At 38.2% G+C, this 13,900-nt stretch overlaps 3 protein-coding genes across 4 annotated transcripts; 2 read left to right on the top strand and 1 right to left on the bottom strand.

Annotated features, from left to right (window-relative positions):
* Nucleotides 1-676: 676 nt before the first annotated feature.
* On the top strand, nt 677-2,653 carry LOC119073737 (spermine oxidase-like). The gene is made up of 4 exons (XM_037179395.1): nt 677-845; nt 902-1,493; nt 1,555-1,616; nt 1,684-2,653. The coding sequence occupies exons 1-4, from the start codon at nt 810-812 to the stop codon at nt 2,491-2,493; spliced, it is 1,500 nt and encodes a 499-aa protein (XP_037035290.1). The 5' UTR covers nt 677-809; the 3' UTR covers nt 2,494-2,653.
* A 1,825-nt stretch (nt 2,654-4,478) lies between these two features.
* On the top strand, nt 4,479-6,620 carry LOC119073732 (spermine oxidase-like). Of its 2 annotated transcripts, XM_037179380.1 has the most exons (4): nt 4,480-4,946; nt 5,003-5,585; nt 5,646-5,707; nt 5,771-6,620. In XM_037179380.1, exons 1-4 carry the CDS (start codon nt 4,911-4,913, stop codon nt 6,572-6,574), a joined length of 1,485 nt encoding a protein of 494 aa, XP_037035275.1. In that variant the 5' UTR covers nt 4,480-4,910; the 3' UTR covers nt 6,575-6,620. The 2 variants fall into 2 exon arrangements, with proteins under 2 accessions (XP_037035264.1, XP_037035275.1); XM_037179369.1 differs by having other exon boundaries at nt 4,479-4,946; nt 5,646-6,620.
* A 370-nt stretch (nt 6,621-6,990) lies between these two features.
* Nucleotides 6,991-9,047, bottom strand: LOC119073745 (histone-lysine N-methyltransferase SMYD3). The gene is made up of 6 exons (XM_037179407.1): nt 8,604-9,047; nt 8,279-8,520; nt 8,072-8,199; nt 7,825-8,001; nt 7,470-7,761; nt 6,991-7,396 (listed from the first exon to the last, which is right to left on the bottom strand). The coding sequence occupies exons 1-6, from the start codon at nt 8,714-8,716 to the stop codon at nt 7,029-7,031; spliced, it is 1,320 nt and encodes a 439-aa protein (XP_037035302.1). The 5' UTR covers nt 8,717-9,047; the 3' UTR covers nt 6,991-7,028.
* Between the last annotated feature and the right edge of the window lie 4,853 nt (nt 9,048-13,900).

Below are 13,900 nucleotides of genomic sequence, written 5' to 3'. Positions count from 1 at the left end.
TCCCTATACTGGGAGTAAACTACTAACAAAGTATCGAAGGATTTTTCATTTTCTGTGAAGCGATGGGAAAACTACTTTGAAAAACGTTGTACCATGACTTTGTATGAAGCTGAGAGTGAAGCTGGTGCCAATGAACTTGACTTTACGTGTATTTATATAGTTACTTTTCTGGGCCATGTACCATGACTTTCCGGAGTAGTGTTCCCCTCGGTGCGAAGTGATGAAATCGGTCAATTTGCATGTACATTCGCTTGGTTCTAACCCCGATTTAGTCGTGTGTGTGATAGATCGTATGGATACCAAGTTGTTTGTAATGAAGCAAATTTGAAGAATATCCAGATTTGTTGCAGATGGTTCAGCAGTAGACTAAAAAGTTTACAATTTTTCTTGTATTTAAGGCTCTCATATTAACAGCGAGTACTGTAAATCAGCTTCTAACACGGCAGAGTAAAATAAACCAGGCAGGAGCGGTTCATTTTCGAAACGTCAAATAAGGGACCTAATACATGGGATGAAAATGAACTCAAATGAACATTGACATAAATTGAAAAATTTTATTCGCAAAATATCAAGGGCTACTAGATTATTCAGGTCCCTAGTCAAACAAGCGCTCCTGCCTGGTTAACTTTACTCTGTCGTGGCTTCTAAACTACACATTATTGACACAAACTTTTGAACGAATGTTTTTAATCAGCGTTGACCTCTCACCCTAAATTTCTAAATATTTGCAATGCAAATTTTACATAACATTCCGCAATCAACTTAAATTCGAATCACTTTCGCAATCGACTTAGTCTAGGTTTATTGAAATGTGTTCGCTGACTCCGATCACTTTGCTGTTTATTGTAAGATTAGAACGAATTATATTTGGAAATTCATGTTTAAAGAAGTCGATTTTTAGATTACAAGCGGCCTATTAGTCGTAAAAGCGGGCGATAAGTCTCCCAAATTTATTATAGTTGGAGCTGGTGCTTCGGGAATTTCTGCCGCTGCCAGACTGCTTGAAAATGGTTACAATGACGTTGTTATACTAGAAGCGCTAGATCGTATCGGTGGAAGAGTTCACAGCATTCCATTCGGGAAAGGTTTCATAGATTTAGGTGCACAATGGTGTTCAGGACAACAGGGAAACGTTGTGTATGAATTGGTAAATGAACATTTTGAATTTGGTGATAATGCCATCAGGAACGACAATATGCATTGCTATGTTTCGGACGGAAAATTAGTTGAACAAAAAAAGTTCGCCAAACTAATTGATTTGTCTGAAACAATTGCATTTGATTTCGAAAACATGAAAATATTCAATGGATCGCTTGGTGAATTTTTCGAAACCAATTACCGCATCCGCATTCAGGATAAGGAATTCGAAGATGTGGATCAGGAGCTGTCAGATCAGATTGTAGATTTGATTGAGAAAAGAGTGAATTCACTGTATGCAAGCGATAGCTGGTACGATCTTTCTTCTCAACTTAATGCATTTCAAGATGATGCAAGTAATTGACGCGAGCATCAGACTAAGTTGAGGTGATTTTCTGAAAAAATTTAATTTTTCAGCGGGAAATCAACAACTTACGTGGAAGGAACATGGCTACATAACTGCATTTGACTTCTTAACTGTAAGGCCATACCTTTTTGCTGGAAGGCAGAGTCTCAAACAATTTGTTTTTTTTTTAATCTTTGTAGAAAAAACGGCCAGATCCATCCAAATCCTTACCTATTGACGAAAAAATCCAATTTAACAAAGAAGTGACAAATATCAATTGGACTTTAAATGAAGTGGTCGTCGGTTGTGCGGACGGTTCAGAGTACCGAGCTGATCACGTGATTGTCACAGTATCGCTGGGATTCCTTAAGAAGCATCATCGCACACTTTTCACTCCACAATTACCCGAGAAGAAAATCAATGCCACAGAGCACACCGGATACGGTACGTTGGGAAAGTTCTTCTTGGAATTCCAAGAACCATTCTGGCCTACGGACTTTGACAACTGGTCGGCATACACATTTTTATGGAAGCAAGAGGACAAAGACAAACTCATCGGCACCGAAAGAGAATGGGTGACAGAAATAAATTCTTTGATCAGAGAAGATGCACAGCCTAATCTATTAGGCGGACTCATAGCTGGCAAGCACATAAAACAATTTGAAGAAATCAGCGACGAACAGTTAATCGATGATTGTGTGTGGTTGATGCAGACGTTTCTGGGGCCAACCATCCCGCGTCCGATAAATATGCGCCGAAATCGTTGGCTGTCGAACAAATATTTCTTCGGAACATATTCCTATGCATCGATGGATACGGAAACACATAATGTAACTTTTGGTAAAGATTTGGCCGAGACGCTCTACAGTTCGTCCAACAAACCAGCTGTGTTGATTGCTGGTGAAGCAACCGAAGAAGTTAATTCAGGCTATGTCCATGGAGCAGTCGCATCCGGTTGGCGAGCTGCTAACGAAATTTTAGATTATTACAAATCCGTTCAGCAACACTGATGATAGTCTATTAAAGGTATACAATCAGAGTAAAAGTAATCTGTCTAATTTTCGAACTATCGCCAGCTCCTGTTCGAGATTTGTTTGAGATTTCTAATTGTTATGTTGCTGATCTGGTAATATTACGTTGAAATAAAAAGAGGGATTCTTTTGAAAAACAGCCTACCGAAATCGGACGCATTTTCTATTGGAATTTTTTATATGTGCCTAGAAAGGACTTCGACCCTAGAAGCCAAAACCACTTTCAAAAAAATTCTTCGAAGTTTGTGTGGCTGGTCAAAGGTGTGCAAAAACCGAAAAGTTGCAATTTTCTTACAAAAATTGCTCCAGTTACACGAGTCGTACAGGGTCGTGTGGGGTGTCATTAGAAAGGTAATCACATGTACTATTGAGCCGAATAGGGTCTTGTTGGGTTTAAAATTCATCCACACTGAAATATGTGCAGATAAAGTTTTTAACCGAAGACGTACACTGTTCTTACTGAAATTTCTCGAGGTACACAAAATGTACATGGTCGTGTGGGGTATCATTTGAAAGGTAATTTTATGAGCTTTTGAGCCAAATAGAGTTTTATGTGGTTTGGATACATATGCGATGAAAAAGAAGTTGAAATATTTAAGTGTCCATATTTCATCATAGATGCATCCAAACCACATCAGTCTCTATTTGGCTCAAAAGCACATAAAATTACCTTTAAAATGATACACCACCCGACCATGTACATTTTGTGTACCTCGAGAAATTTCAGTAAGAAAAAAGGTGGCAATTTCGAACATAACGATTAATTGTTGCTCTTTATTTTGGCAGTGCCTTAGACCGGCTAGTAGCTCTGACATGATTGGACCAATTTCTTCCGGCTTGAATTTGTCGTTGCTGGGAGATGGTTGGACGGTTGGGGCTGTGTTCTGTTTGAACAAACTGGACCAAGTTGTTGTGTACGGCTTGTCGGTACTTGAAGATGTTGGTTGGGATTGCGTTGTGTAGAATCTCATAGGCTTTTGGAAATTACTGTTGGCTTTTCTTTGCTCGGGTGGTGGCTTATTTGTTGATGGTTTCTTGTTGGAGGAGGCCAATCTTTTTCTCATTTCCAAAAACTCTTGACGTTTGGGGCAGTTGAGGTCAGTTGCTAGATGATCCCCTTTGCAGTTGGCGCATTTTTGTACTGGGCTGTTGCACTGATTTGGGTAATGGTCAAGCCCGCAGTTTAAGCATTTCGGTTTTAGATTACAGTTTTGCATTCCGTGTCCATAAAGCTGGCAACGTCTGCACTGGGTCACTTTATTTTTAGATGCTTGGTATATTCGCCACTTCGGAATGGTGTAATTGATTCTCGTTTTGTTCAAGCTCGGCAGTTTTACGCTGCCATGTGCAAATGAGACGATGTAGACACCTTCATCATCAAAACGTTTGTTTTTCAGTGTGATCTCTCTGATATCCACCACTTCAAGCTGGTAGGTCTTGAGTGATTCAGCGATTTCATCTGTATCCAATTTAGCGATGCCAGACAGGACGAATTTGTCATATTTTTCCATTCTCAAGTCGTGAGAAAAGAATTCCACATTTGCTGATTTCAACTGAGATTTAAGTTTGTTGTAGTCTTCAATATCATTCAGCAGAATTTTTGTTCCAATAGAACAGTATTTGATTGCAAATTTCACGTTTGTCGTTTGGCCATTCAGTATCTGCATCGCCGATGCAAAGTTCGTTGCACCAACAACTGTGATCGGAGGAATTTTATTTAAAATGGTTTTGTCGGAATCTTATTACCGTACCTCATCAAGCTCTTCTTTGAATTAAAACAACGAATTGGGTATTTGCACCCGGTTGCAAATAGTCTGACTATTATTTTAAATGCCACTCACACAAAAGTGTGAATAGCCTCACAATTATTGTGAATGCTATTCGCACCCAGCTCTGCATATCAAAATCAATTATCATCGAGTTGCATTAAATTTTTTCTCAAAAATACCAACGAAAGTTTTAGTTTTCGTCATTGTGTTGAAAACATCATGTATATACGCGCACACCATGTCGCTAATTACACGGTCAATGTCAAGGCTTGTTGTTGACCTTCTGATGAATAGATGAATTTATTGAAATAGTCTGCCATACCTGTTCGAGAGACGAAGTCGGGCAATCAATTTTTTGTACTCAAAATTAAATGATTTGTTGTCGGCTAACTAAAAGCGATCTAGCCTAACTAATTGGGAAAATTTTCAGTTTGTTTTGAGAGATCTTTTTTTTTGGTTGCGCTAAATCTGTTACTCAACCTCTAACTATTACATCATCCACACAGTTTTATTAGCGATTTTAAATATTTTTAATCTGCATTGATCTTTCACCTTACCGTTCTTCGTTTTGCCAACAGAAACCTCCTATTATCAAAAATAAATTCAAATTTGAATCAGTTCACCGAAATGTGTCCGTTAATTACGATCACTCTGCTGTTTGCTGTGAGTTCCGAATAAATTCGTAGGCAAATTTGTGTAAGAAATCAATTTCCTTTCAGATATTAAACAGCTATCTAGTTGTCGGCGACGATAAGTCGACCAAATTTATTATAGTTGGTGCTGGTGCTTCGGGAATTTCTGCCGCAGCCAAGCTGCTTGAAAATGGTTACAACAACGTTGTTGTACTGGAGGCCCTAGATCGTATCGGTGGAAGAGTGCACAGCATTCCATTCGGTAAAGGTTTCGTCGATCTAGGTGCACAATGGTGTCAAGGCGAACAGGGTAATGTTGTCTACGAATTGGTGAAGGATCATTTTGAGTTTGGTGATATTGGCATTGGTAGCAACACGACTCATGCCTACACTTCGGATGGACAACTAGTTGATCTGAGCAAATATGTCAAACTGATGGATTTGTCGGAAACAATTACAAGCGATTACGAAAACATGGCCAAGTTCAACGGATCGCTTGGTGAATTTTTCGACATCAATTTTCCGAATCGGGTTAAGGAATTGGGAGATATTGATGAGGAGCTAGTAGAGCAGATTAAGGATTTAAGTCAAAGACAGATGAATTCACTGTATTCTTCGGAAAGCTGGTTTGATATCTCGTCTCTACTTAGTGGGGATGAGAACGGAGCAGGTGATAATAGATGAGCAAGACTAAAGTTAGGATTTTTTACTAAAAAAAATAATTTCTTAGGCGGGAATCAACAACTAACATGGAAGGAACATGGTTCCAAAATTGTTTTTGACTTCTTAATGGTAATGTTAGTCATTCCATTCAAGCAACCGAGTTCTGAGCATTTTTTTTTGCTTCATTCTCAGAAAAAACGACCAGATCCATCCAAGACATTGCCTGTAGACGAAAAAATCCAATTTAACAAAGAAGTGACGAATATCAATTGGACTTCAAATGAAGTGGTCGTTGATTGTGCGGACGGTTCAGAGTATCGAGCTGATCACGTGATTGTCACAGTATCGCTGGGATTCCTCAAGAAGCATCATCGCACACTTTTTACTCCACAGTTACCCGAGAAGAAAATCAATGCCATAGAGCACACCGGATACGGTACGTTGGGAAAGTTCTTCTTAGAATTCCAAGAACCATTTTGGCCGAAGGACGATGGCAATTGGACAACTTACACATTTTTATGGAAGCAAGAGGACAAAGACAAACTCATCGGAACGGAAAGAGAATGGGTGACCGATATATTTGGCGTAATCAAAGAAGACGCGCAACCGAATTTATTAGGTGGACTATTAGCCGGAAAGCACATTAGACAATTTGAAACAATTAGTGACGAGCAGTTGATCGATGATTCTGTGTGGTTGTTGCAGAAGTTTCTAGGTCGACCCATACCGCGTCCGATAAACATGCGTCGAAATCGTTGGCAGTCGAACAAATATTTCTTCGGTACATATTCGTTCGGATCGATGGACACGCAAGCACATAATGTCGCTTTAGGTACAGATTTAGCCGAGACGCTCTACAGTTCGTCCAACAAACCAGTCGTATTGATTGCTGGTGAAGCAACTGAAAAAGACCATTCGGGCTACGTACATGGTGCAGTTATGTCGGGTTGGCGAGCTGCTAACGAAATATCTGATTATTACAAATCGATTCCGTAGCTTGCACGGCAATTGTAATATGCAATAAAAGTAGAAATATTTCGCAGAATTACTGAGCTATCATGTCATGTACCTGTTCCAATCGTCGTATAGAGTTGAGCGGGTCGAGGATTTTCGAAACCCGACCCGAACCCAGAACCCAGTCTGAATAAATTTTTTGAAATTCGATAACCCAAAACCTGATAGCCCAAAGCCCGATGACATTGAAACCCGATGCGACCCCGACCCGAATTGCATTTTGTTATTACAAGAACCCACAAGCCCTGTAGAATTAAAACGGTTTTCCAAAAATAGTTCCTGCTATTATGTGCTCCAAGTGTTGCTAACCAACTTTAAATTCACAACGGTGTCGAGTGTCCATCGAGCCCAAACTTTCCTTCCACAAAAATCAAGTTTGTTCAAAAAAAAAAACATTTTTTCAACTAAACTTTCGTATATGCAATGCAATGGTTCACTACTGACTGCTTGCTGCGTCAATTAACAGCGGAATAAGGTGTTGCTGATATAAAGGATGCTCTTTCCCATGACTTATTTTGATGATGTCACTAGCTTTGTTCAAATTATGCAGAGCCTCTTTCCGCTGATCTCGATGCAACAAAATCTTGCCCATCTTCATGTGGATCAATCCCACCAACGGATTCAGTTTGCCGGAATATTTTGTGAATCCCGGCAGAAGTTCGTTACCGTATTCAATTGCTTCGTCCCATTTACCAACATTAATTGCACTTTCGAACGCACTTTCCAGTGTCTTCAAGTGCCACACATTAAACGGATGTAACACGTTGTGCTGCTGTTTCAGCAGTACTTTACAAATATCCAAATCTGGTGTGGTGTGGAACGGATTTGTCAGAATAAATTTTTGTCAAATTGAACGCCCATATCAGGACTGACTTACATGCTATGTCCTTCATCTTATCCAGATGCATTTTTGTAAATTCGACCACTTCGTGGAACCGTTCAGCATACTCGTTCGTTATTGGTAAATTACATTTTGGACAGGCATCGATCAAACGACGCAGATCCAAATATTCGTTGCATTTACTGTTAGGACAAGCAGCTGCATTCGATTCAGTCGCCTCAATCGGATCGAGGCACCGCATACAATCACAAAGGAAAAAATAATTTTTCTGTAACTCCGTGCGACGATCGTCGGGAGTACTGAGCATGTCCACATAGGATATGAAGATCTGAAAGTAAAATTGCGCTCAATACATCGAATTCGCACGGGACATACGGGGCATTTTAATTACTTTCGACCAATCCAAGCGTGGAATGTCTTCGATAAGTCGAATGAAAATCGTTGTCCCATCAAATGTGGCAACCGCATTCGGTGTGCAATTGTGGTCGGTTATCGAAACGCCCAGGTAAATGCCGGTACCAATCGAGTTCATTTCTTGGTCTAAAATGTTAAAAGCATTGACCAGCATCTGCAGAGAAAAGATTTGGTTTTTGCAACAGATTTGCGACGACATTCATGGGAGCATGATATGTACGTACTTTTCCATAAATGTGAATCAATTCAGTCGGAGACGGAAGCAATTTCTGTCCTAGCAGTTGAGTTAAAACAGATGTGAGACACTCGATGTGCTCCAATCGCTTTTCATCAAGCTTTAGTTCGTCGAAATCTAAAATTTCATTGGAAATTCGTTCACTGGTCCCATCATACCAACTCTGTACATTCATTCGACAAGATATTTCACTTACGTGTCATAAGATCTGAGAATCTTCTGTAGCACTTGCCCGTGTAATAGCCCTTCTCGTATTCGCCCCCATTATTCAGCTTAAGAATTATACGCGATAAGATTCGTGCCGCATCCGGCAGTGTTCGAGGTGCAATTGTACGCAAATGAGAACATTCTGTTTTGTGAACGGGCCAGGCTTCTTGCTGGCAAAGTCGATTGCAGTAGTAGACGTAGGAACAGTTAGAACACTTAAGTACTTTGCCTCTGAAAAAAATCGATTTCAGAAAATTTTATGTTTCGTATCTGGATTAGTACGCAGTTATAAATTAGATAAATAAATCACTCACTCGGCAAAACAGAAATCGCACCGCTCTTGTCGATATCTTGATTTGAGAGCGAACACAAATGGTTTTTCTGTTAAAATACACGTCCCTTTTCGAATAGGAGCTGTTTTGTCCATCGTTTCACTTTTTTTTTGTTAATTACTGTTTGATATCAACAAACAATTTCACGGCAAAAGATCAATCAAAGTTATATCACCGATCATAACACCGATATTTCACACACTGCAAACCTATATTTACAACCACCACCGAAATAACTTTTGACATTTATTTATAGACTCTCAACGAAAAGTGAAAAGAATTTGTTATTTACATCGCTGAGTGATGTGCAGTACAAGTCTGCAAACTATATAAAATTAGAATAAAGAAAATAAGTTGCGGTGAAACGATTGTTTTTGTTTACGTCGTAAATGTTGGAGGAAACCAAAGAAACACGAAAAACAAAAAAACAAAATGTCAAGATGAAAAATTTCATAGGGTGATTCAGAAGAAAATGTCGAGGTAGATATTAGGGGTGGTCGATTCTGCGGAGCGTGAACCATTTTCAGACTGCATCATTTTCATGACCTTGTAAACGTCAGACACGATCCCAGCTGTCAGACATATCGAATGAATCGAACGAACGATTTTCATGTAATAGTATTTGAAACAGGAATAAAAGATGAAAAGAACTAGAAGAATAGGTTTGTTCCAAATAACTGTAAATGCGAACTTTGACAACCCGAACCACGACGATTTCATCCACAGACGACATAACCCTTGTTTTTTGCAAAAAATTTGAGACGCCGTATACTTTTAGTGACATCTTTCAAAAAATTTTACGTATTGAAGCTGCTTCGCGCTAATTTCGGCAGCTCATTTTTCATGAGAAATTGTTTAGGTTATGTTGTCTATGGATGAAATTTGACAATTTGTATGGCCTTGGAACAGACCCATAATTCAAAAATTACACTTCAGTTCTATGTTGATGTCTCGATTTCGCTTAAGTAATAAAATAGAGTATACACACTTGTCACTATAAGTCTCGGCAAGCCTCCACTTCTTCATGACAAGGGTGTAATATATATTACACGCTGAATACGTTGAAAGTTGTGCTTGAAATATGAAAAGTACAGTTTTCAACGCAGGTAGCATATAAAAACCAGTAAACGTCAATTAATTGAGGTTAAGAACTACTTGACGAAAAATTAAATGGAGTTACGTTGATGAGTACCGCATAATGAAAATGATAAATGGTCTGGAGGCTGGAGTCTGGAATAACTTCGGGTGGCGAAATATTAAAAACAAAAAATTTGCTAGTAGCGGTAGTAGTAGCATTCGACCGCGCCTACTAGATACAGCTATATGTCTTTCTTGGGAAACGTAACTCTCGAGAAAGAGAAATTCTAAGGTTACGTGAAATGTCAAAGTGCCATCCATAGAACCATAACCAAAAATTCAAGGTTCTGAAAGAAGTTATGACCAAGGCTGTATACTTTGAGGAGGTCACGCAGAGGTCACGCAGACCGCCATTTTATTAGATACGCGGGAACACACCACTACTGATGATTTTACATGTAAAAAAATTCACCACATCATCAAGACGACGAAAATCATCAGAGTAGGTGAATTTTTGTATGAAATCGGCCATTTTATCATTAACTGTGGTGTGTAACCCGCGTATCTGTATCTGCGTGACCTCCCCAAAGTATACAGCCTTGGTTATGACAGTAAGACATTTACGAAATTGCTAAAGTGCTAAATTTAGCGCTACTTTTACTATATTTATCTTAGAGTAATTATACCTAGTGAGGAAATATGTACGACGAAATGTGGTCCCAACATCAGTTTGTATAAGATACACATTTCGTATAATTTTACACCAATACATGTATACGCTGAAGTTTTTTCGCGTTTGATAGTTCAATTTGGCCTCTTAAATAAGAGGGCAGACACACATACCAATAAACATTTCGTATTTCATGTTGGGACCACATATTATACGTAATTTTGTTCGAAATTTCCTCTCTAGGTATAATTACTCTTAGATATTTATAATGTAAAACTCGTCCAATATTTATAAAACCGGGTTTGTTGGAAAGGTATCATCAAAATCTATCGAATTGTTTCGTTTTTAAAGATTTTTTTTGCCAAAGCTGTGAAAAATTCGAGAAAAAACTTAATTTTGGGCTATTTTTCCAATGCAGAAATTGATTCAAACTGTTCAAATTAGGGTTTGTGGAAAAGATCTCGTCAAAAACTATCGACAACCATGGTTTTTGGTCAATTTGGTCAAATAAGGAACAACCGAATAGATTTCATTAAGCTCATATAGTTACAGAATAATATTTCTACTGATTTTTCCAAAATATTTCAATATCGATGGTATCAGATTGACGAAATGAATACAGTAAAACTTTTTGTGTTTTATTTTTCTGTATTTTAATTTTCTAAATTCTTTTGTGGTTACCTAGAGATGCCAAATCAGCAAAAAAAATTATATGAACAACTAACTTTACTCGTACAGGTCCTCACTATGTTTTATGGAAGAATTCACAACTAATGTCAACTTCTGCTTCTCCCAATTTCGTTTAAGAAAATTACATGGAATTCAATTGAAGTTTTTATTTGCATCATTTCATTAAGACAGAGAATACAAAAACAAAAATTCACTTTTTCATAGACAAAAATCAGAATCAGTACTATTTGTAAATGTTTTTATACTTGTTGCGGACCAAAAGAAGATTAATATCATATTTTAGTGCATCAAAGGTAACACCAGGGAAAGCGTCGCAAAAGCTCATTTTAATTTCGTTCATAGATTGGATCATGTAGTTGAATACGCTCTTTATTTGTGCAGAAACGGATTCCCTACTACCCGATGAAACGGAAGATCTGTCCGGGAAATTTAGCGACAGGTAACTTGCGAATGTGAAAACATTGGATGAGAATTCGGACAGAAAAACTATCAATTTCTCGTCGTTTAGATCAAATATTGAATTTCTAATTTGTCTAAAGGAAAAAACCAAATCGCAGCTATGGGCAATGTCTCTATGACCAAGATTCATGAAATCAAAGCATTTCTGCAAAAAGGAAAAAAACGCGACATCGAAATCTCCTGATACCGTCGCCATCGGTACAACAAATTGTCCGTTTATGACCATTCGCTTCTCTCCCGAGCCTGGCGGGAATTCTTGGTACGTTGCTTTTGGAAGTAAATCCTCACTTAAATTCCTAAAGTTCGAAATGAATTCGTATTCCTTAAAGTCTGTCAAAGTTTCGTCCAAGGATTGTTTTGCCTGCTTCACGTAGTCTATGAAGAATGTTTCATCAGTTGCGTTCCATGTACCACTACAAAACCATTGACTCCAGATTGTTGCTAGGACATAGTTGAACAACCTGACATCGATATGCGTTAAATGCTGCCAATACGTCTCGTTAATGAACGGTAAATCGAATCGATTTCCAGTGTTCGGATGTAAATTTTGTATCAGGTTGTTAAAGTAAAGTGTTATGTTCTCTGTTGGGGTTGTTGGGCCATCTGTTTCGGCATTGTCACCTTAAAATTATTTAACTTAAATTAATTGTAAGGGAGAATTTATGTCATAAGCAACGGCGGGCTGCCATTTTCTCAAGTATGCGACGATTACAACCTTTTGATGTCATAGGTGGTAGCGGCAGCTCAGGTACGTTCTCATCAATCCACGGTAAATATTTTGCAACATCAGTGAAAACGACGTATTCGTCCACCTTACACAATTCGCGATGTTCTCCGGTTCTGACCTGCGTTAACGATACGATTCCTCGTATCCGGAAAAAGCCTTCATCTTCGAATACTAAAGATCCGCCGCTATCCCCGTTACATGCAGTTGTTCCTACATATTCAAAATGTATGAAAAATATTTTCGTATGAACTATGAAGCGTACCATTCCGAGACCCGGCACAAAATGTAAAGTCCGAGAGAAATTTCCCGTAGAAATCCCTGTCACTCATGAGACAGGTCGTAACATTAACCACTGGCATAACGGCTTGTTGAAGAATGGTCGAGATTTGATCGGTTTTCGTTACTCCAAAACCAACTACCGTACCTGACTTGTCTACAACTTCGGATAAATCGGTTTTGTTTGCGTTCCATAAACAGATTGGTTGAACGAAATCACTGAAAGTGACCTGGGTGCCAAGTAAAATGATAGCGATGTCGTGTCTTAAACTGGAGATGTTGTAATTTGGATGTGGAATTATTTGGTAGGCCTATTGAATCGGAAAACAATTTTTCTTTAAGATTTACATTCCAAATTAATTCTTTGTCACAATTGTACTTGAAAATCTTGTCTGTATGGTCCAGAATTTATCAAATTATTTGTTCCCAATTCAATTACCACTCTGGACGGTATTATTGTTTGACTACTTTCGTAAACACAATGGGCTGCCGTTAAAATTGCATTTGAATTCAGTAAAGTACCACCGCATTTGAATTTCTTATTCAAATTATCTCCGAAATGATAAATGATTGCATTCCATGGCCAGAATCCTTGTTGCGATGCTAATCCATCAACAATCAGTGCTTCATGTTTCACTAAACGCCTGCCACAGGTAACTGATTCAATTTTGTATCCATGTATGTTGATTCCACGGTTACATAGTGCCAATATTGCTATGATGGCTATCTGGTGAAGCTTCATTTTCATCCACGAAATTCACTTGAGTTTGAACAATTTACCGATACACACGGTTACCTCAATCTTGCGACAAAGACTAAACCAGACTAATAACATTTTTAAATAATTCAATGACGTAATCGATGATCATCATAGTTCAGTCAATGGATACCTGATTCTCTCAATATATTTCGATTTCGGTGTTTCCATGGTGAATTAATTAAAATTTGCAAAAAAATTTGCAGAGCACCAATAAACTGATAAGAGAACGTTGATTTAAGTGTTAAGAGTTTTGGCTTATATGACTGAACTACAATCGCTAAACCGAACTGGTGTGCAAAATAACGTATGCACACCAGTTCGTTTTAGCGATTGTAAATATCATCGATTTAATCACGGCTACTTGATAGGTTTTCATTATTTATAATAATCGGACGACATTCAAAGACAAGTTTTTTGTTTGTTTTTTTCTGAATCAACTAAATGTAAACCAAATTCGCGAAACTATTTTGTTTTCATTCAATATCAAAAGAATTTTGAAATCTTAAATTTATGTGAGAGAAGGAAAGATAAGGAACACAAAAAATAGTTTGCTTTCTCATCGACAAAGAATTCATTCTAAAGATCAGATCAGCACTATTTATTTTATTGATTTATTTAAG

Source organism: Bradysia coprophila, chromosome II (genome assembly GCF_014529535.1).
Source record: "Bradysia coprophila strain Holo2 chromosome II, BU_Bcop_v1, whole genome shotgun sequence".
Taxonomy (NCBI): Eukaryota; Metazoa; Arthropoda; class Insecta; order Diptera; family Sciaridae; genus Bradysia; species Bradysia coprophila.
This window is presented reverse-complemented; position numbering and strand designations above follow the sequence as displayed.

Excerpts from the sequence above, each read along its gene's own strand:
- LOC119073745 (XM_037179407.1), bottom strand. The coding sequence starts at position 8,716 with ATGGACAAAACAGCTCCTATTCGAAAAGGGACGTGTATTTTAACAGAA. Across the intron at positions 8,521-8,603 it reads TGCGATTTCTGTTTTGCCGA|AGGCAAAGTACTTAAGTGTT; the intron begins GTGAGTGATTTA and ends GATTTTTTTCAG. Across the intron at positions 7,397-7,469 it reads TAAGATGAAGGACATAGCAT|ATTTGGATATTTGTAAAGTA; the intron begins GTAAGTCAGTCC and ends ACACCACACCAG.
- LOC119073737 (XM_037179395.1), top strand. The coding sequence starts at position 810 with ATGTGTTCGCTGACTCCGATCACTTTGCTGTTTATT. Across the intron at positions 846-901 it reads CGATCACTTTGCTGTTTATT|ATTACAAGCGGCCTATTAGT; the intron begins GTAAGATTAGAA and ends GTCGATTTTTAG. Across the intron at positions 1,494-1,554 it reads TGCATTTCAAGATGATGCAA|CGGGAAATCAACAACTTACG; the intron begins GTAATTGACGCG and ends TTAATTTTTCAG.
- LOC119073732 (XM_037179369.1), top strand. The coding sequence starts at position 4,911 with ATGTGTCCGTTAATTACGATCACTCTGCTGTTTGCT. Across the intron at positions 4,947-5,002 it reads CGATCACTCTGCTGTTTGCT|ATATTAAACAGCTATCTAGT; the intron begins GTGAGTTCCGAA and ends ATTTCCTTTCAG. Across the intron at positions 5,586-5,645 it reads TGGGGATGAGAACGGAGCAG|GCGGGAATCAACAACTAACA; the intron begins GTGATAATAGAT and ends ATAATTTCTTAG.